Genomic DNA, 22,870 nt, shown 5'->3' with positions numbered 1-22,870 from the left:
AGCAGGACTGAAGAGTGGTAAAGCCCATCATTCTCAATGCCTTTAAGTATCTCTGTATAAACTGCAATATCAAGAAAGGCCTTATTGCATGCAAAGCTGACCACTTCTGTAAAAACCTGAGCCATCCCATATTCCATGGAAGGCTGCTCTGTACCTCAGAGATTAAGGCATCGTGGTTTTGATTTTAGTACATAGCAAGCATTGGCAAGTCTTTCTTACATTTCCATGTGCTCTGAACCAGGTATTGTGATGATACTGATGTTATTTTTGCTTCTTTATTTTTATATAGAGATAAAACACTTTTCAAGTGAAGTGTTAGGTATTCTCTAAGAAATGTTCTCTGTATGGTATCAGTACAGAATTCTATGAAATATTGTGCTTAATGGAAATATATTTCCTTGTATTATCTTTGAGATAAGTTCTGTGTTCTTACTAATGGGTGAAAATATTACATCATCTTAAGAGCCTTTTCCTTTCTAGTAGCTGTTTCACGCAGCTGCTTAGTGCACAGAGACTTTTGAGGTAAAAGCCACTGAATGTAGGTAAAGTGTCTTCCGCAAGTATTTATATATGCATGTATGATGTGCAAACACACACACACATACACACACACAGACATACACATATACTAACATGCAGTCATGCTCACAACGGATGTACCTAGAAATATTCTCCAGCACTGCCATCACACTTGGTTATGTGGTTCTTCCTAGAAATAAAAAAGCAAAATTCTGATCAGTTTTGTGTGTATAAACCATCAAAGAAATGAATGGTTTCTTTATATGTTAAGTTATCTCACAGTTGATGCTAAATCTTGCTTTCATCAAAGGACAAATGTTTTAACATAAAAAAGAAGAGCTCACATTCTAAAATAACAACTTGGTAGTGGGTGGTATGTGTGATCAGGATTTTTCTCTTCTATAAATAGATGTTTTTTTCGTTCATCATTTAACTAATGAAATAGTAAGAACCATCTTTCTACTTTTCACAAAGCAGGTAATTAAGCTTGCCTCTAAAACTGATACAAATATGAATAAAGAGATAAAACTGTTATTACCGTGTGCATTTCATAAGACCCATACGACTCAAAAAGATGTCATTTGTGTACATATTTATATATATATATATACATCTTTTAGTCAAGGAATGAATTACTTTCTAAAAGCCACTAGGGTAGTTTGATTCATTTTTACTGTAAAAGGGAAACTATTTCAATGTGTCTATAAAAAGAAAAAATACCATCTTTCTCTAAGAAAGAAACATTGCAACCAGCCATACCTATATCTATATCTGCAATGAAACTGGAAGTGGTTATATAGTAGTGGAAGAACCACTATTCGATGATGATGATGATGATGATGATGATGAATATTAATATTAATATAAATATTAATATCAATATCAATATCAACATTAATATTAATATTATGTTCAGACTGATACTATCCCTGGGAACTAAAGCACATTGTATAATGTAGAGGTTATTACCTGTCTCCATTGCAGTTAGCAATAACATTAGGTCTTCAGAGATAGATTAAAGAGTCCCAGGCTCTTTACAAACACAGAACATTCAGTGAATCTTACAGGCACAGTTATAGGAAAAGACATTAAGACAGTCCCCATCAAATAAAGCAGGCACGCTCCTCTTCCACACCAGGGATGAAAAGTATGTTGAAGTCATTTTTCCAAGGCTAAAAAGCTCATGTTACCACCACTTATCTTGGCCTTATCACACTTTTTAGACAGGTGTGTTTTGGTGGGTTGCTGTGCGAGGTGCTGCAGGATGCAATGAGGCATCAACCTCTCTCTTCCTCTTCCATCTCTCCCTGCTTGCCCCTTCCACACAGCCCAGGCTACCCCTTCCCTTGGCTCCTGGGACCCCCCCACATACAAATGCACAGTTTACCTATAAGAGGTCTGTGTACTCTGCTGATGCAGGGTTTTGAGGTGCCTCTGGTGGGCATGGAGGAAGGGGAGTTGGGGAGCAGCCCCACTCCTGGAGCAGAGCAGCCAGGGACAGGGACATGTGGGTGCAGGAGGACAGGAGGCAGGCGTGCCCAGGCTGAAGGCCTGCCTGTGGGACGCGGAGCAGGGCCTGCCTGGGCTGCCCGGGCAGGCACCGAGCAGCACACAAGGTAGATGTCAGAGCCTGAAGTCCTGCAAAAGTGCCATCTCCTCCTTATATAGGGTCACCTACCTTCTGGATTGCCTCCTCTGCCCTGCCCCATGCTGGTTGTGAATCACTATTCCAGACCGCAGGTACTGAAATGTGGTATTTTTTAATACTACATTGAATCCATATTAAATAATGCTACACTGTCAGTCCAGCAAGGCATTTGTAAGCATTCTCATTTAAGACATTACATTTCATCTTCTGAGACTCTGTGGAGATTCAGCACAACATTTCCAGCAAGCAAGAGCGAAGTACATTAGAGAGAGAGTCTGCAGTGGAGATTGAAGCCAGGCTTCAATCAATATGCAAGCCCCGATTTTAGCCATCTGTAATTCAGTCTTCTCCACCAGTCTGTGGTGAATGTGTCAGGCTTATTTACACAGCTGAGGAAAAATTTTCTACAAAGTTTGAAGAAAATTAGGCAAGTCATTTTAGTCTCTCAGCCCTAAATAAGAAGCCATGCTGTAGCAGCTCCATCATGAAATTTTAAAGATTGCACTTTAAACCCTCCTGAGCAGTTTGAAGCAATAGAGAGGTTTTTTGTGATGTTGAGGAACCATAAAGCAACACTACAGAACTATATTCTGCATGCTGCACCATATATGTTACAGTTACATCCACTTATTTCTACTCAAAAAAAATAAAGGACAAAAATAAGTGAAAAAGTAAAAGATTCCCCAAAGGTAGTGTGAAAGCTTTATTAATGAGAATTGAACAAAATAACTGAGTTTAAAAGCTTTTTAAAAAGTTACAAATAATCTTTCATGAGGCTGAATTGCTTTAAACAACAAAACGAGCCAGTGTCTAATGGCAAATATCTTGAACAAAATCAGCACCAAAAAACAGTACAGTAGAAACCACAATCACAAAAGCAAAAGATTTGGAAGAACTTTATTTGGATTAAAGGATACTTTGTAAGAATTTAAGCATCCTGTTAATTGCTTTTGTGGAGTGATGTCTATGAAAGTTAATATCTTAAGAGGTTTTACAGGCCTCCTCAAAGTCCCTTCAGAAATAATCGGAGTAGAATTAATCACATCCAGCTTTAGATGTCTGCAATGAAGATGTCTACATGCGGGCCAGTCAGCTAGATTCCCCTCACAGACAGCAAGCAGTTACAGCATGTGTTCATTTGACCAGTACAACACACTCACTGTAAAATAAGTTGAATGGCACCCTGGGAATACCAGCTTCTTGCCTCTGAGTGTAAGGGAGTCTGTTTGACTGGCTCAGATGTAGATACCTAATGTTATGTGAGATGGATCCTTGTTCAGGTGCTATCTCGCTCTAATTTCTCTTTATGAGGACTCTGTAGAAGAACTAGACTGCATTATGTATTGGGAGATGAAGCAGAAAATATCTGAATAAAATTTTTCATCTATGAAGCAATAGTTATGGATATGGGATACAAAAGCAAAAGAAACACTACTCTCTCTTTTCATGACATCCAATGTCTTTCATTGGTTTCTACATGCAAACTTTTGTGACCTTTTAAACCCCATGTTTAATCTTAGATCTGGCTGCATCCAGTTTTAACAGCCCAGTTTTCTTCTGCCCTGTAAATGGGAAGAGAGGGGAAATAGCTTCCCTGCGAGGCTTGCCATTACCCCTTGAGCAAATCTGGGTGGGATGAGGAGCGGGCCATGATCCCCCAGCCCATCACCCTCCTGGAGCCCCTCTGGTTCAGCGGAGATGAGGGAAGCATAGCAAAATGCCTTCTCTCTGGAGTGAAAGGAAGACCCGGAGCCACAGCGTGACTCACTGGCTGGTGGAATAAAGAGTGCCAGGAAACATTCGTGGGTACTGGAGCTCAATTGTCTATACTGTTAAATTATTAGAATGGTTCCTGGCACAGTTTTGAGTTATGCCAACTAGCCTTCCCCCAGACAGTTCCTAGGCAGTTAAGCATGGACCAGAGACCATTCCCAATAAGCAGTTTGCATGCGGTCACCTTTTTTTGGAGGCTTGAGAATTTAGTAACATGGACATAGGCCACTCTGTGCCTGTTGGTCTCCGTGCCAAAGGAACATTTCCTGTCCCATTTAATTTCCCAGCACAGACATAGCCACTGTGTTACAGTCTGATCCCTGCTTTGTTCCTGTAGCTGTGCAACTGGGCATTGGTCTGTACTTAAAGTCTGTGGCAAACCGAAATGTAGTCTTTTGTGTCTATGTTACTCAACCCCATCCCTAAACCTCTGTTTATCTTTGTCTTTTTTGAACTGTATGCTATTCAGACAGCAACTATATTTGGAATGGGCTGTGTGTAATGTGCAGATCCATTTAAATTAAGCAGTTATCCAGAAGTGAAAATCTGCTCTGTAAAGTAAATGGAAATTAAATGAGACAGACACGATGCCTAGATCCTGTGTTTGCACTACTAGTGAGCAGATATGTACTACTAATCTGATTTTATATCAGAAATAGGGATCATGAAGTGCAGGACTGAAACTCCTGGGCCTTAGGTGGTCCCAAATAGCAACGTCTGTGAGGTATAATAAGGCAGACTGCTTTATTTGAAAATAAAGCTATCTTTCTTCTTCAGACTCTAAATGCAGCTTTCCCCTGACATCTCACTGAGCACGTTTCCTTCTTCAGGGAGTCTGACACAGTGTTGGCACAATTTGGCAGATGTTCTTTCCTTTCTAATGTCTCTCAGATATATGCTTCATTTAATTTCATCCTGATGTGGTGCCTAAACCTACTGACATTGAAATGCTAAGAAGCAGTGATCTGCAGCTACTGATACTGTTTTTTTATCTGCTATCATCCCATCTTATCTGGGTAGTAAAATATAAAATGTGCACTGGAAAAGGAGTGTATCTGCTCCCTTAGGTCCCAGTGTGCAAATTATTCTCAGTTTTCTTGTACATAACATAATCCGTAGGAAATATAAACATCATGGTACCCCCAGAACTGACAGAGCAGGCTGCAAAGCTTAAGGCAGTTTAAAGGGGGAACAAGAGATAATTTGGCTCAAAAATATTTGGAGGCATTCAGAAGAAGAGGGGACAGTGTGAAATTCTGGAGAGCTTGGGGGTGCACAGGAGCAGGCAGGGAGCGTGATGGAAGGTGGAGCACATGGTAAGTGGTAGGCATCAGGCCATGTCCACCTGGGCATTTGCATGTGAGCAGCACTGGGTTAGGCACATTCAGTGACATCAAGGGGCCACTGGCATGTGGCAGAAAGGCTGAGATGGGAGAGGAGCCGGGAGGTAGGGGGAGAGCTGAGAGGAACGTGGTTGTTGCATGAGAGGAGCTAAAGAGGCCAGGCAGGGTGACGGGAAAGAAGGAGGAGACACTGGAGGGAAGTTTATTAGATGAGAGGGCTAAAATGCAACATGGTCACTGAAGCCTACAACCTCAGAGGTAGCTAGGAGCCTTGTGCCACATTTAGGATCTCCATCAGCACGTAAGCACGAACCCCTTTTCCTACAGCTTGAACACCAACAGTCACAGTGCGTGTGTGGCAGATTTTCAGGGCAGGCAGAATTTAAGTGAAGTGCAACAAAGCAGAAGCATGGTGTTTTGATCCTAAAAGGGGGGCTTTATCATGAGCAAGTCTTGCAGGGAGAGCCTGTCTCACTGGTGGTGTGGCTTACCTAAGCAAAGCATTTTTTCATTCTAAGTCAGAACCGTGCTAAAGAGGAAGCGATGATCTAGTTGTTCAGCCACCATATCCTGTGTTCAGAATAATTTTCATTTCTACTTATCTGCAAATGTTAATGGAATGTCCACAAATATTTTTTCTGGTTTCTATGGTAAGAGAAAGAGAGTGTGAAACTGTGTGTCAAAACCACTGCATCATTTGCCTCATCCTGTGCTTTTCAGGAGAAGACCCTGAGCACCAGGCGAGTCATCTGTGGCATTACGTGTGTGCAAAGTGACATTTAGTAAATTTTGATCCCTTTCAAGTTCATGTTTCAGAACACAGGCTTGCACATTACAAACCATATGGGTTACTTGATCACTTTTATAATTACCGTAACGACAGAGTATATCAAAACAGCTCCACACAGATTACTTCCTCTCTGACTATAAAGCGACCAAAAGGCACTTGCTGGAATTCAGCTGCGAGACTTTGGAAATAACTCTTTTTAAGGTTTAAGGTTTCCAAATTACTCAGAGGCAGAATCTCCCATTGCCCTGCTCACACATGCGTGGAGCTCAGCAGCAGGGTGCAGGCGCTGGGGGAGCTGTGCCAGCACGCCGTCACGTGGGGGAAGCAGCAGACGTGCTGCGTGCTTCCGTGGCCTTCTGGAAACAGCCCCACTCCCCCAAGCCTGCGGCCAGGGGCCTGCCACGAGCTGTGATGCTCCTCTCAGGAAGGGGAAGGAAAAGAGCAGCCCCCTACCTTGATGTATTTCCCTGAGAAAGGGGCTTCAGCACAGGGCGCACCTCATCAGAAGTGCTCACCAAAGTGTCTCGTAACCGTGCATCCCCCAGTGCTCTGCCTACGAGAAGTGCAGGGGGTTAACCTTTGGTGGAACTGGGGAAAATAAAGCATCTTTTCACTTTATGAGAAAAGCTGTGAGGGTCTCAAATGAAGAATCACTGGGTTTGGTGGTATTTCCACAGATCCAGTGATCGCACAGCTCTTGCTCCTGACACAGCACCCAGCCACTGTCAAATAATAATGAGCCGAAATTGTTATACTTGACCCCTGAAAGCAGTGTTTCTTCAATAAGCTTTTCAGCAGATTTCCTGAGAAAGTGAAAATCAGAGTTTGAGAGAGATATCTGCACCATGAAAAATATGTGTATTTTTAGGAGGGATTCTCGCTGATTCAGATAGGCCAGTGCCAGTAAAAATCCCCTGACCTCAAGTTACATTTGTCTTCTTTCCCCAGAGTAAATCTTTGAAGAAACTTTAATTTTATATAGAGAGAAGTATTTTGGGAAAAGATAATTGATATGTTAACAAATTGGAAACAAGTCCAACGGAGTTAAATAATGCCCAGCTTGTTTATGTGAACAGGTAGCTGTACGTGGAGATTGCCAGTGCAGTACTTTGCACTGTGTTATTGAACTGTTTCAAAGACAAATTTTATGAATAGAGATCAAAGCGTTTAAAAGGAGTGTTAGCAAATATGACCACTTGTGCAAATATCCATGAACCTCCCTTCAAAAGCCTTTCAGTAGTTCCAAAGGCTGTCAGGGCATGTAATGATTGTAATAAATACTGTATTTGCTTTTGTTTCAGCTGGCTTTGACCAGCAAATTCGGCTGATTACTTCCATTGTTATTTTTGCTTAGAAGACAATTATATTGTTATCATTTAAAAATAAAACACTCTCCTTACACATTTCTGGGTACTGGTTTTCAAATTCAGAACTAACTATCTTAGTTATCATACTTTTTATTTTCATGTCATCTTTGAACTTGTTTCTTTTCAATAATGCTTTTTTTTTTTTGTTTCATGCTTCGCATGAATTTTCATGAATTTCTTGTTTCTTAATGCTTTGTGCTAGCTGGAGAAAGAAACCACTAATTTTTGAGAACCTCCCTGCCTGTAGATTAATACTGATGGAAATTTAAATTATAGTATACGCTAAGAATATATTGCCATTTAGCTGACAATCTGTTATGGCTGGATTATAACTGCAGTCAGGAGCAGAATACTCCTGTAGCTCTGAGATTAAATTTGAGCAACATAATAGGTCACACGGGGCTGTAAGGAAGCTCCTTGTGTTCTTCTGTAAATAGACTGAAGATACAGTCTGCCTCATCTGTATTTGGTCTACTTGTGGGAAACAAAAGGATAAATATAAGCTGTCCCATCTCCATTGTGGGTCCAATGTGCAGGACTCATCAAAGTACATTGGTGGAGTGGTGCCGGTAAAATTCCAACTGTGTCTCTACAATACATTGCAACATGACCAGCTGCCTTAAAGCAGGCGCTTTATGTGTCAGATGTCCCTGGGAAAAAACTGTAATCATTTGGAAATCAATTGTGAGAGAAGTTGGTGCTGGTGTAACCAGCAGCACGTGGGCAGAGACGGTCACAAACTGTGAAGGTCAGGAACCCGCCAAGGGTCCCAGCACTGTGTTCCTTGGTTAAAACAACAACAATTTAAGGTATCTCCCTGTGCAAGGACACCATGCTGGGCAGCACTGGGCCTTTTGTAATGGGCAGCTTTGGGGAGGTTTTAACTTAATCTGCATCCAAATGATAAAATAATGAGTGCCTTCAGTTCAACATGAACAAAACTTCTGAGACGGGTAGGACGTTTTTACCCATGTTGGCCAGTAAACTTCAGTTAACCCCATTTCTTTAGGAAAACAAACAAACTATGAAGAATTTAGGATAAAGATTAGCTACACATTCTGTTTTGTCCTATAGGTAAACCCACATTTTTCCTAATTTACTGGTTTCCAATTTTGGTGTCAACACCTAGGGGGTCCAAAAAAAAGTGTTTAAGAAGAGCAGGCCTTGTTCAACAGACTAACTAATGTTTGTTCCATGGGAAGTGTGAAGCTCTACTGGAAAATGTTTGGGGTCTGTAAGTTTCAAAAGCTTTAAAGAATTGTTCTGATAGTGTGCTGTGATATCACACCAATGCTGTACAATGATACTGTATTTTTGCTATGCTGTGAAATGCACTGTTCTGGAGAAGTGATCTCACTTCCTGACTCATCATCACTGCAGCTATACATAAGGAGATTTTTCCATACAGGACCTTTCTCTATGCACTTGTCAAATCAGTTTGCCATAATCTGTGAGGTTTTGCAATTTGGATGAAACTAAATTGGATCTGTGTACAGCAACACTTATAAGGTTGCGATTCTGTAACTAAGCATGCTCTATCTTACCTTCCTTTTTGTTTTACAGGTTGTTACTTTGTGGTATAGAGCGCCTGAAGTTTTGCTTCAGTCCAGCTATGCAACACCAGTGGATCTTTGGAGCGTTGGCTGTATATTTGCAGAAATGTTCCGTCGAAAGTAAGAAATGCTGTCATATTTTCTTCACTGTTTAATTTGAAATTTAAAAAATGTGCAATGATTTCTGTTACAATACCTTAGACCATGATTATATTGGAAAGGACTGATAGGATGTTTCATTTACAGCACAGAACATAAGCACCCATTGCAAATTCATACTTTCCTCTGCCTTGGAGCCTTTCTTTCTGAATGGGAGTCTCCATTAGCTCCTGATAAAGCCCAGATGAGCATCGTTGTATTCCTGTTACACCTGAATCCAAATGTAGATAAATAAGGCCTAGAGGAGCTAGTGATTGTTTTCAGTAAAGCTACATTCTGGAAAGAATTTAGCCTGAAGAAGGCAAGTCCTAGTGTTCAGCAGAGTCTTCTTGCTCTGGAGTTGGTGCATTAGCCCATCAGTTGTTTGCTTGCAGTCCTCCTCCTCTCTTGGCATATCCATGATCTTCAAAGTCACCATAAAGAGTTGATTCCCAGAAACACAGAAACAGAGGTAGGAGTTTTTGAAGAATAAGTTATTTTTCCAGGGTGCAGCATAACAGAGACAGTTAAATGTAATAAAATAATAATAATAATGGCTTTTTTTCTGATTCAATTAACTGTCAGAACTGTTTTTGCTGTAAAATATTAAAGCTAGATAGAGTTGATTTGTGAATGTGAGAGGAATACGCATGTGCTGTTCTTTCCTTGTGGAAGGGCAGTAAAATGGAAGTTGTACTATGTAGGATGCGGAAAGGAGCAACCCCACAAAAACCTTAGCAAGATAGACCTGTTTCAATATTAACCTGATAATATACACGTTGGTTGAGCTTACTGGAAAAAAGTGTGATTGTCTAGGTGATCTCTGTAGAGAAACTGTATATAGTATTTTGTAACACCTACACAGTGAGATCAAAGAATATATGTAAAGAAAATGATACACTATGTGGTCTAAAAAACAAAATCAATATAATTTACAAGAAGAAACCATACTGCAAGGATCTTGAGAGAAAACTATTTAAAAACAGCAGATTGAAATAAATTTCTGCAATGTGAAGCTCAAAATACTAATTGGAGTCTCCCAAAATAATTTTGGGACTCCTCTATTTATTAATGTGGAAAATAATAATAATAATATGGAAAAATCATTTTTCTTGGGCTTCTTGCCTGGTCAAATGGCCTGGGTAGAATTAGTACACTCCACCCTCTGTGTGTGACTCAGAAATGAGGTCAGAAAATGAGAGGAAAGAAGAATGTGGATTTTAGGAGGATCAGTTAAGCCCTCCATTGCAATCTTTACGAGATTTAGTCTTATACCACACACTGCCAGGTTCACAGTGGCATTAGGCCATTGATATTTTTTTCTGATTTAAGCAGCAGAGACAACAACTTCATTTTAGGATTTATGAGAAGAATGATACAGGACAAACAGCTGAACATAGAACTTTATTATTTGTTCAAAACACCAATTTTTTTCTCATTTAATTTGTGGTATTCTGACAGATAAGAAATATTACCATATGCAAGCATTACTAAATTATTTTTATTTTTGTGATGTATGAGCCTCAATGACTCTCCAAATCACAAAACCCAACATAGTAAATTAAATTAGGGACAGTTATATTTTCTATTTGTTTATAAATACAAATATTACATTAATGTTACAAAATCAGAGATTTTTTTTAATGGAAATAAGATCTGACTTGAAGCGGAGTTTGATAAAACCAGGACTTCTACTATTCCTGCCAAATGCAGGGTCAGTCTGACATTCTCAGCCCTAAATCTGGGAGACAGTCAAAAACTGTAGAAGTCAGAAATCTGCCAAGTCTGTATGTACTATGTTGTTTCATTGGAGGCAATATGACTTTCACATACTGCAGTATACAAGCGTGATTTGGAAGACTAATCTAAAGCTTCATTTCCATAAAGCTACAATGAACAGCACTGAGCGCTATCTCCATGGACTGTTATACCGGGTTAATGTTGCAATACTCTGTATGATGTATATTGTCTTTCTGATTTTCTTCATGGATTGCAAAAGAAAGCACATGTTACTGTGACCTTGGTAGCAATAAACTGTAAAATTTTGCAAACTCCATGGATTATTTCCAAAAGATTGAATAAATGGAACAGCTATTTCTGCTGGAAAATGGTAGTGCCCTTGAGTAATCACCCATCTGCATTTCCACCAGTGTTGATAGGATAAGCATATGACAGTGTAGCTAAAGCTTAGAAGAGTATGTTGGTTTCACACTTAGACAACCTTCTTACTGTATTACTTGTTTCCTTATTTCCCTACTCTATTTTTCTTCCTTTTTGAAAGTTTTTAAAGCTTTGTTATTTTAAGAAATGTCCTGGGACTGCTCTCAGCCTCTTCATATCACAGATATTTTGCTGGAACTGATTTGGAAATAAAACACTATACAGCATCACAAAATGTATCAGAATGCCACTTATGCCAAGCAAACATTCAAAAGTGCAAACACTTTTTTAACTAGAATTTTTTACTAGAATTTACTAGAATACATTTTTTGTAGGTAGTTGCAAATGCAGTCTGGGTTCTCTACTCTTGCACATGTATGGGAGAGCAGTGAGCTCTGCTTGAATCGTCTGCTGTCCCTATGTTTCTGATTACTATGTCTCTAAGTGGAAGACACCTCATCTAATTTCAACCACACTTAATCCAAACCAGTTTATGGCAAATGTTAGAAAGGTAACATTTTATATAAAAAAAAAAAAAAAAAAAAAAAACCACATGCAAAAGCATATATACATATATGAATGCATAGACATATATAAATAAATAAATCTCTGTCTAGCTATACCCAGAGTAAGTGTGAACATTTTTCTCATCTTGGCTTGTTCGTCTTGCCAAATGACGCTTCTCAGTTGAGAAGCAGGGTCCTGAAATCTGACGTTTGTATAAAGTCACAGCTATATTTGAAACTTGCACATTGTCATTATGGTGCAGATCTGTGGGCTTTTGCACTTTCATGTGTACATACTAGTGTCTTAGTCCATCAGGGTTTGTGGGCATGAAGAATGGGCACGTGAATGCACAAAGACTACATCCTGAAACCCAGCTGCTGATGAGAGCAGCCCCAAATAAAACCTTACATACAAGTGTCTTTAATGGTAGTTTCAGGTTTTTTTCACCTCATGTATTGTCAAGTAGATTGCAGTCACTTATAGCCATATTTGGGTGGACTGTCATTAGTTAACAAAAGTGTAAATGTATTAGTCACAGTGGCTCCTCTTTGATGATTTAAAAGCTAAGGTGTATTGATAATAATAACCAGTAAGGAAACCAGTGTGGTATGCCCTTGTGTGCTACAGTATCCCTCACCAATACAGCTGGCAGGACTGATGGCATCCTTTGGAAGATTGGCACATTTCATGTCTTGTGTCAGTCCAAACAGTCCTGAGCCATTTGCAATAATCTCACACGTTTATGTAAAGTAATATGTTTAGATAAAAATAAGGATTAATTATAAAAAGATTTCACTATGAAACTGAGCATTTTCCTGGCCAGTAGGAAGGGACCTTGTACTTCCTACTCAGCGGACAACTCATTAATGAGTAATGCAAACATGGGAGTAGGCATTCACTTCTGTCTGGACACACGAAACTCTTCCAGCTGGCTCAGGGACCGTGGGCAGCTCCAAAGCAGGAAGCCATGACCAGTGTTTTAGAGGAGGGCAGGACTGTCTCTCTCCTTGCTTGGATTAGGTAGTACTTAATCAAGGTGTGAAAGGAACACCTGTGAGAGGAAGAAGACAGGAATCTGAATCTGAGTGAAACAACCTAGTTTTTTAGTGCACCTATACGTGCCCAGTTCAAAATGACTATCCTATGCAGGATTGAAATCACATAGACTAGGGTGTTAGTAGGTGTGTATTTGGAGTAATGAGTCAAATATCTATATAGTAATTCCAGCTAGTCAAATGTAACTATAACATGGCATGAACAACCAAATTTGCCTTTATTTGTAGTAAATATAGAGCTAAAAACAAAACAAAAAAATGGTTTCTGTAGTCCATGTAGTATGTTCATAGCCAGCCAAGCTGAAAAAGCCTTACCTTTGAGAGTGAACAGTGAATGCATGTGCAATCTTCAGTAATATCACAGGTATCAATTTAAACCCAAAACTTGAAAGACCATCCTGTCCCCAAAAAATTTTCCTCCTCCCCAAACCAAAATTAAAACAGTATTATCTCAGTTCCCCCTGCTTCATCCAGCTGAGAAGGAAATTGATTCCATGCACATGGACTTCTTACTGAAACCATTCACACACCAGCTCCATGGTGTTTTAATGAGCCTGCTGTTGGAAAGTTCATCAGTCCCAGAATTTCATAAGCCACAAGATTGGCACAAATAGTATGAGGTTATTATTTATTCATTTTTAAATATTAAATCATGCTTTTAGCAGTTGTCTCATTTTTTCAGCTTACTCCACCAGCTCCTAATATATGTGAGACAGGCATTGCATTGCCAACTATGTCTGAAAAGTGTGGCAGTGGTAAAAGATGTGTGAGTCTGCTAAAATACCTACAGTGGTACAAGTTCCCTGGTGGGACCAAGCAGACATAGGACAAGAAGCTATAAGCATAGAAATAATCTTTGAATGGTGTAAATGTGCCCAATTAGAGGAGCTGCATCATTGTATGCAGAAAAGCCATGAGTCCAAGACTTTGTTAGTCGTGATAATGTATAGCGATGTGATACAGTCAAAGTTTACAGCCTCATCTTGTAATCATGCTGTGATATGAGCACTGGATTTGGGATCTACAGGCTCCCTTTAATCAAACAAAACAGTTAACTGGTTTTAAAAAGCAAGCAATGCATTCATATTCGTTCTTAGATACAATTTTTTACTGTATGGAATAGTTATACAGAATCTTTCAAACTAAACATAGTAGGTCTTCATTCCACTTTCCGAAGAAGCCATAGGTTATTAGTAGAATTTGAAATGCAGCCATCAGATCCATCGTGTGTACTTCTTCTGTGTTGAATCCAGAACCAAATGCTATGATAGGTCTGTGGAAGAAGGTGGGTCCCCACCTGACCCTAGCCTCCATATCTACTTGTGAGCAAGGAAAGAGCAGTCAGCTCTGCAACTGTTTCAGAGCATTGTGGAATAAATATGGTTAAGTGGTTTCAGGGGGGGGAAAAAAAAAAAAACAGCTGAGCAGCTGAGTGCAACAGGAACACCTGTTTTTGAGCTGTCTCCAAAAACTGAAGCTGGAAAGGAAAGTTTGAGCTTCTATTACTGAGTTAAAAGAAAAACTTTTAGATGGATCGTGTGGTAAAGTCTTGGCTTCAGTGAAATCATTGTTGAAATGAACCCTGACTTCAAAGAGGATTGTAACCTCTCTAAAAACAATTCAGTAGGACAGAGTGGCACAAAGAGAGGCAGAGCTAATCTCTGTTAATGTGTACAGTACAGCACTTAAGTACTTAGCCAGAGTGATCACTCTGCAAGATGGCGTTACAAACTGGCAAGGAGAGGGTATTGCATGGGTTTTCCTGGCTTCTGTGCTTTGTACTTCTTGCAGTGTACAAGTGTTTCCTTGTATTACCTGTGAAATAAACCTTGACAGGTGACTTCCAGGGACTGAGACTTTCATTCTAAATAAGAGGTGCAACACGGGAGATGTGATGAACTGTCAGTTGAACAGTTGAGGTTGGAATTCAGTGTCTCCACTATGGTCCTCGTGAGACTGCATAGCAGAAGCAAAAGAGTGTATTCAAGTTATATTTGCAAGAATTTAAGCTATTTTGTTAGTATGATAATCAATATTTGTCTGCCAAAAGATGGCCAAGAAAAAATGTACTGTGACCTACTAGAAATCAGGCCATTGATATGTGAGCTACTGTATGCATGTCCTTACCCAGAAGAGGAAGTATATGTTCCCATTTGTTTCCAGTGGATAGCTAAGTGATAACACATAACAGCGCCTACAAGTTTTCTGGTGCTTTGAATGGAACAGGTAGCTTTTAATTCAGAAGAAATCTGTAGTCCAGTTCATCCTGTAGGCCGTTCTTCTAACTAGCATCAGTTTCATCATGCACTCATTTGGTCTGAATTAGCTGTTCCTACAGGTGCTAATCTTTCACAGACATAGCCCTTTAAGGTTGCATTTTGAAAAAATTAGGTATACATCTGGCAACAGATGTTCAACAGCAGAACCACAGTTTTTGAACTGCTTAAGCATGTTCTTCATCTGGAGAAAGAAGAAGTAGAGAGGACAGTGGGCTTGGGGAAAGTGGTTCATAGAAATTCTGCTATTGCAGAGAACTGCTTTGAAATTTGCAGTGCAGGGTTCTCTACTCTAAAAATATTCCAGTTTAGTCATTCCTTGTGATTAGCTGTTTTGTTGTTGGACAGTCTTGAGGAACAGACAATGAATCTGTATCTTCATAAATGCATGCCTGCTGGAGGATTTATATATATTATGACACCCTCACTTCAAATTAAGTAACAGCATGTCATCACTTAAAAATGTTTTTCATTGATACTGTTCAATTACTCAAAGCATTCAGGGACTAGAAAGACTTGTTTAAAGTCTGTGATCAACAGTAAACTATCATATATTGGAACAGTAGAAACAAAATGCGGTACCACTTATTATGGAGCTTGTACATGGTCCAGATTCTTGCTATAGCCCAAGTGTATTAGTGTAGGCGAAGATGTAACTAAAGGTAGGGTGGTTTGGAAAGGACCCGGAGGGAAAGACAGCATATTGATATAACACACCATAGAGAAAACTCTCTTTCAAACTGGAATCAATGGATACTCTTAGAGTTATATGTGTAGGGTAGAAAATCACAGGGAAAAAGTTATCAGTTTATCTGACTGATAGTAGTGAAGATTTCAGTGTTGTTTTACCTCTCTGCCCATGCAACAATAACACTGTGAACAAAGCCTGGAAATAGATATCTTTATGTATCAATACTACTATGTCAGAATTTGTGAAGGTCTATAACATGGTTTTGTCTCATTTCAGATGCCTTTTAATTTTTGTCAGTCATTTTCCTGTGCTTCAATATATCTGATCACTTAGTCCTCACTGTTTTTAAGTAGACACTGTAGCTATGCAACAATAGGAATATTTCATTTTGCCTACTGGGTCCTGTATTCCTCTATGTCATAAAGCTCCTATTTTTTTCAGGTCTTAGCTTAGCCTGTATTTTTTGTGCTCTGTTTTTGTTTTCAACACATTTCAGAAATGCCTTTCAAAACCAGAGCAAAAATGATCTGTAAGATATTTTCAAATCTTCTTTATGTGGGAGAAGGAAGAGAGAAGTGGAGGGATCAGAAAATAAATCCATGAAAGAAAAGGAAAAGAAAAAAAAAGGGGGGGGGGGAGGAAATCAGAATGAAAACACCTGGATATTTGGGAGGGAAGGAAAAACAAAACCAATACAGTAGGCAAAAAGCACCTGAGTAAATACAACTATGAATGCTGTTTACAATTCAGGGTTTGCCTAAAACCTGACAAACTTCTTAAATGTGGCTTGAGAGAGAACTGTTCACTTTATCATGCAGCAATTTTAAACACAGACTTTGCAATCATATTATCAGGTGTTTTCCAGTAGACCTTAAACCAACGTATCTAGTGGACCAAGAGCTCAAAAGTGTAATCATCTACTTGTCTGCTTGCTCACAGTTAGATTTTGGTAGAAGCAAAATTCAAACAACTCTTTTTTTCATTTTTTTTTTCATTTTTGTTTTTATTTTAACAAGTAAAGGTGGATTTTGCAGCTTAGAACTGTAAAAGCTACAGAGCTTGATTTGCAGCCTTTGAACCAAGGTACTGTACAGTTTTGGCCTGAGTTTGTTTTTGCCATTTTTGGAAATTATCTTGTTTTGTTACAAGAATGATTTAAGTTGCAAGTGCCATTAAAGTTCACCACACTCCAGACCAACTGTACTGGGAGAAGGTTCATTCCTTGGAAAGATCTTGTCAGCATTCAAAATTCTGTGCTTTGCATTTTTCCTCCTTTATTCTTCTGCCATTCATGTGCATATGGGTGTGTGGGAGGCTGATGGTTTCTCCAAACCAGGCTTAATAAAATTGGATTTTTTCTTCCTCCCTAGATAGGTGGCCAGCCTATTACAGACATATTTTTCAAGTATTTCTTAAATTGAATGGACCCAAGCCACAATTTAGCTTAGTGACCTTAGTGATCTGGCGGAACAACAATGACATTTTGCTTCAGACTTTACTAACAAAGGAGGGCAGAAGACCGTACTTGTTCATGCTATTCCAGTTTCCTGATAAGCAGGATTGTTTTCTCTTTAATCCTAACTCCGCGGCAGAATTCCCCTTGGCTTTGGGCAGAGGACAAATGCACATTAATGGAGTGAAGGGCAGATAGAATAATACCTCTAATTATCAAGTACAAAATAGATATGAGTTTCCAAGGCAGCATCACCCCATTAAAAATAAAATACCTCCTTGTTTTTCAGCTCACATTTTCCATCAAGCCTTTTCTAACTGATATCTAAGTGCCTACGGTTGGGCTGATTGATAGCCGTTAGTCAAATCCAGTAACTGTATGGGTCTGTGGTTGGAGATGAGTGGTGAGTGAGTGCGAGCCCATTCACTTGTGGTTTTCCTTCTAGTTTCCAGCCATGCCAGACTTTCAGTCAGAGGAATAGATCTGTTGGTAAGGGAAACCGTTGGTAAACCATAAAAACCAAAAACTGTCACTGCTCAAAAAAAAAAAAAAAAAAAAAAAAAAAAAGGAGCTCTGAGGCAGGGGTAAGAAGACCTGGGGGAGCTGTGTTAGCTGACAGAGTTTAATCTCTCTCTTAAGCACAGGTGTGGGCCAGGCCCAGGCCAGGGCTGGGTGCTGCAAGGTGGCAGCCGGTGGCCACGCGCAGCCCAGGCCCAGCCTGAGCTCATGAGAGAGCTCCCCACCTGCATAGCTTCCATGTGCAGGTGGCACGGCACTCATCTGAAAGCCTTCGGAATATATCATCATTAAAAAAATGCATGTTCCTTAGAGGGCTGTCAGGCTGGTATGTGACAATCTGAACTGTCCTGGCCAGAGGTCAAGGGAAAAGAGCTTGTGGCTAGGAAAAAGACCACAACATATCAGTCATGATGTAGATATTTGGAAGCCCTTGGTATTAACATTGTGGCATTTGTAATGGTATTTGTAATGTAGTTTGTATTTGGAAAAATGTAATTTGCATTTGGAAATAAGGCTGGCAGCAAAACCACCTGCCTCCCTCCTGGCATTGTGCTGGGAGGTCAACGAGTAGGTGCGCCACCTCGGTGGACTCTGGAGCGTCACAAAGATGCTTTCCTGGAATAAGCCAGGGCATCCCCAGCTGCAGGTGGCTTTCAGCAGTTCCTCCACCAGCCAGAGAAGAGGGTAGGCACAAGGCAATATTACCCATGCCCCGTCCTCTCGGCCCCAGAGAGGGACAGCCAGCTGTACGCAGCCCAAAGACTTTGCTTTTGAAAGGGTCTCCTGGCTCTTTCACACAGCTTCCCTCTTCAGGAACTTGGCTGCAAGAGGCTTTGCTTTTTGCCTAGAGTTTGGCTGGGGGAAGCTCTGTGTACTTCTGTTTGACTCGTAATAGAACTAAACATTGTTTTTATTTACTTTTCTCTTTCATAAGAAAATGGCTACAAAAAGGTATTTAAACTCCAAGTGGGTGTACAGGATCCTTTCCTGGACCCTGGTGCATGTGAGAGAGGGGGAGAGAAAGACTAGATGTTAACTTTGGGTCTTGTTGCTGAGCTCCCAAGCATGGATTTTTTCCAAATTGAGTGTCTAGTCAGAAATCCTGATCTGGCCAGCTTTACTGAATTTTCTATATTCGACTGTCCACAAAGGAAGTCTAATAATTAGCTACTATCAGTCAGTTGTAAAAACAGCATGTAATGATTGAGAGATTTGTAGGAGAAATCTGTCCTGAATTTGTGTCCTTTCATTTGAAAAGCTTTGCACTAGCACTTCTCTGTATGGAGGTGCTCACCAAAGCTGTTAGACATCTTAAAAAGAAAAAGATGGAGAAGTGGAAAGTACACATAAAGGAACAGACAACAGCAGGATTTTAAAAACACCTACCTACAATAGAGCAAAACATAACAGCTTTCTGAAACTTTGTACTATTCCGTACCAAGTAAATAATAGGCTGTGAGAGGAGAGCTCTAAACATCAGAAGAAAGCAAGAGGAAATGTGATATTTAGATTTCTGAAAAATCATTTCTCCAAGGTAATGGCAGTGCCCAGAGGCAGCTCCCTGCCGCTGCCTTTGTGGAGACACTTACCTACACCACGAGGGTTAAAACACTGCAGAGGACTTGCCAGCTGCTCTGTGAGTCTGCACTTTGGCTGGCATTGCAGATGTCAAAGACCTAGAAAGAGGCCTAATCTGGGGTTGAAGGGAGGTGGACATGGCCTCTTCTGCACGTGCGTGCTGAACATCCCAGGGCAGCACACATGGCACCACAGGTAGCTGGAGCTGCGTCTACCATCAGTCCTCAGGGCCCTGCTTGTTGGCTGCGTACTAGAAAAAAAGAGAAGGAGCATGGTAGGATACAGTTCACACTTGTTCCTGTCCTGTCTTCCTCTGAAGCCACAGTGTGCCTTGTGATATGAATACATGTGTTGCCTTCCTTCTTAATTTTGTTTGCACAATGTCTGTGGCACTGCCATCGCATTTGCTTGCATACTCTGCTTGACCTGCCAACATGCTGTCTATATACAAGTCCACGCAAGACTCAACCACCATGGTGCACTGACTCTGCTAGAGACTGCCAGGATTCAACAAGCCAAGAGCTCTTGATGTCAACATGTGACATGCCTGGCTGCCCTTCTGTGCTGGCTGCATGCTTTATTTTGCAGTCTTTGAGGAAACAAACAGCAGTCTGGCCATGCATGGTCAAACCATGAGACTTCTTCCAGAAACTGATGCATAATGTGCTCTGCTTTCCTTTTATAGATGTCCAGAATGCATTCTGTCCAGAAGCAATTCTAAGACAATCTCTGATGCAGTATTTCTTCTTTTACTCAAATATTCTCCATAGCTTCTCTCATAACATATCCAGGTTTGTCAGTAACAAGTGCTTTTGGAATACAGTAATTTGTCAAATGGGAGTTTCATCCAAGGGATTACTTCATTTCCACTGATTTATTCTACTGGGCTAGAATAAATTGGCACAAAGATTCAGTTAGTATTGATTGTGACTGAGTCTGAATCAGTTACCTGAAGATAAATGACCTATTCAGCTATATCATCCAGAATTTGACCAACTATTGTGAATTATCAGATCATTTTTATTAGATTATGTCCATGAAGCAGGTTTTCTTATTATGTCAGTACAGCATACACACCAGTCTATACAACTGAATGATTTTTAAAGTGCTCTTCATGTCCAAATAATTGGAGTGTAAGCTTTCAGCATATAAAGAAGTACACATAATGTGAGAGATTTTTCAGTAATATTGCTATCTGTAACTGTTAAATTAAGCCTAATTGACAGTGATGAATCATACTCAGCTGCTGTAAGAATGTAGATACTTGGTTACGACTAGATCACATCAAACCACTAGAAATTGTAGAGTATATTTACAAAGTCTGGTCTCTATCCAAGCTGCGTATCCTTCACACTGAGGCAAAGAGGAAGGCATGCTTGTTTCTTTTCTGCCTTAGCATCAGTTTTCCTTTTCTGGAAAGTAATTGCAAAAAGAGGTTCATGTTGCTGATTTCCTAGATCTTTTAAGTGTTTGATGATGAGGGCACTTTGCTGGAAAGTGAGAGTGGAGTTTAAAGAGGACCCAGACAATTTAGTAAACTCTATTTTTGGTAAACTCTCCAGCCACAGCTGTATAAAAAGCAATGTGTAAAATGGTTTACCATGGAAGGAGGCTTTTCCTCAGTTATTTACATTCATCAGAAGAGGATTCTGGTTTTTGAATTCTGAGCAAATCCACGCCTCTTCTTAAAGGGTTAAAACTCATGTCTGAGCTTCCATTGCCTTTCTCCAGTGCTCTCAGCAGCTCCTAATATTTTTATAAATTACTTTTCAGAAATGATAGCCAACTCCATCTGAATCTTGGGGAACTCCTAGCAGAGGACATGAAAGTGGTGAATAACTTGCTGATACGTGTACAAATTACAGCAGGGGTCTCAACAGATGGCCTCAGATTACCATGCACTGTCATGATCCAGTAAATGTAAAGCTCACAGCTTCTCCAGCCTGATTAGGAGAATATATTTTATGGAACAAAGTATTACTTAGAGCAAAACTATACCTAGTTTAACTGGCCCTTGAAAATTGTACAAATTCTCCCTGCATGGTTGCTATACATTCTTTCTACCTTTAATGCTTATCTCAAGTTTTTCAGCAGGTGTTTATTAATTCACTGTAAGTCAGCACAGCTGCTAAAAATTAAAGTATTTTTCCACACCATCCTTCTAATCCACTTGCATGTCTTTTGATGCTCAGTCTTTGCAGCTGGAGGAAAAAAATCTGAAGTTGAAATTTCACCTCTGCTCACACAGTAGTTTACTGCTCAGTGCTAAAAGTGTTTTCCCTGCCTTTCTTGTCTGAAGGATTGTAATCCCCTTTCAGAGATTCTTCTGGCCAAGAGTGTTTTATTACACTTGAAGGTGATGAGAGATATGGGGTAGGAGGCAGTTCTTCTGATGTTTCAGGATTATCTGAAAAATTAGAGAGGTTTAGTGCAACAGGTGCCATTAACACCTAATACGGGGGCAACAAAAGTGATCATAGATCAAAACATGTACTCGCTGCCACACAGCATCGGCTCCAGCCCAGCTGGAGAGAAAGCCCAAGGGTTTGCCTCTTAACTTGTAATGCTTTCCCATAGACAAATTCCCTATTTCTTGGATTTTATTCTGTATTGAGAATTTCATGTTCTTAATTGCATAAAACATTAATGTTTCACTTCAAATATGGAAATCTGATATCTAATGGATCTCTTTCCTGAAGTACCAAAGAGTGCCAATGCACAGCCTCCGTTACCTCATTGTATCACCTTTGCCACTGTGCTGCTACCAATGACAGCGAAGACTTGGCCTTCTAGACTTTTTTCCTAGTGCTTTTCTAGTTTACTCTTTCCAGCTCTACAATAAATAAATAAAAATTAGGCTAGTAACTTAGTCAAATAGATGTACCATTTTATGTGTAACTCTTAACGGTGAAATTAAAGCATCACTTATACTGGTGTCCTTTTTCATGATTTTACATTACATATTTAGAGTATAAGCTCTTCTATCTACAGGGTGTCCTTTACTCTATCAAGCTCTTTGCTTAGCATCATTGAGAAAGAAATAAGAGCCTAGAAAACCTGAGAAGACATACTTGGATGTTAATTTTTTTAAGTATCTTTGGGTAGACTGAATGTGTAATATACCTGTTCTTTTTGCATGAACTTTCTTCTTTGATATAGAAAAATCAGGGGTAGGTATGAGTTGACTTCCCTGTAGGAGCTGACTTTCCTCATGCAACAATTGTGAAATGCTTTTCAGCTGATACAAGAATAACACTGTTAGACACTTGGGTACAAAGAGTTTATTGCATGAGAAATCGACCTAATGGCACAAAATCTTTTAGTTTAAAGGTTTACTGGGAAAGCAATCTGATTGAAAATATTTTCAGATTGGGAAAGAGGAATTGTATTTTAATTAGGGCCTCAGACTTGAAAATCTATTACATAACCCCTTGATTAAAACTAATTCCAGTGTTAGAGGCACTCTCAGAGCAAAGTCAATTTTAAAAGTTTTTTTTAGA

The 22,870-nt window shown here is 39.8% G+C and overlaps 1 protein-coding gene across 2 annotated transcripts in view; it reads left to right on the top strand.

Moving 5' to 3' along the window:
• CDK6 (cyclin dependent kinase 6) overlaps positions 1-22,870 on the top strand; it is a 129,456-nt gene that overhangs the window by 88,864 nt on the left and 17,722 nt on the right. For both annotated transcript variants that reach the window (XM_032181459.1, XM_032181461.1), the window contains exon 5: positions 9,004-9,113. In XM_032181459.1, coding sequence (XP_032037350.1) covers positions 9,004-9,113 — 110 coding nt within the window. The remainder of the gene's footprint in view (positions 1-9,003; positions 9,114-22,870) is intronic.

Source organism: Aythya fuligula, chromosome 2, assembly GCF_009819795.1.
Source record: "Aythya fuligula isolate bAytFul2 chromosome 2, bAytFul2.pri, whole genome shotgun sequence".
In the NCBI taxonomy this organism is placed as follows: domain Eukaryota; kingdom Metazoa; phylum Chordata; class Aves; order Anseriformes; family Anatidae; genus Aythya; species Aythya fuligula.
The sequence above is the reverse complement of the archived record's forward strand: the minus strand, read 5'-3'. Positions and strand labels throughout refer to the sequence as shown.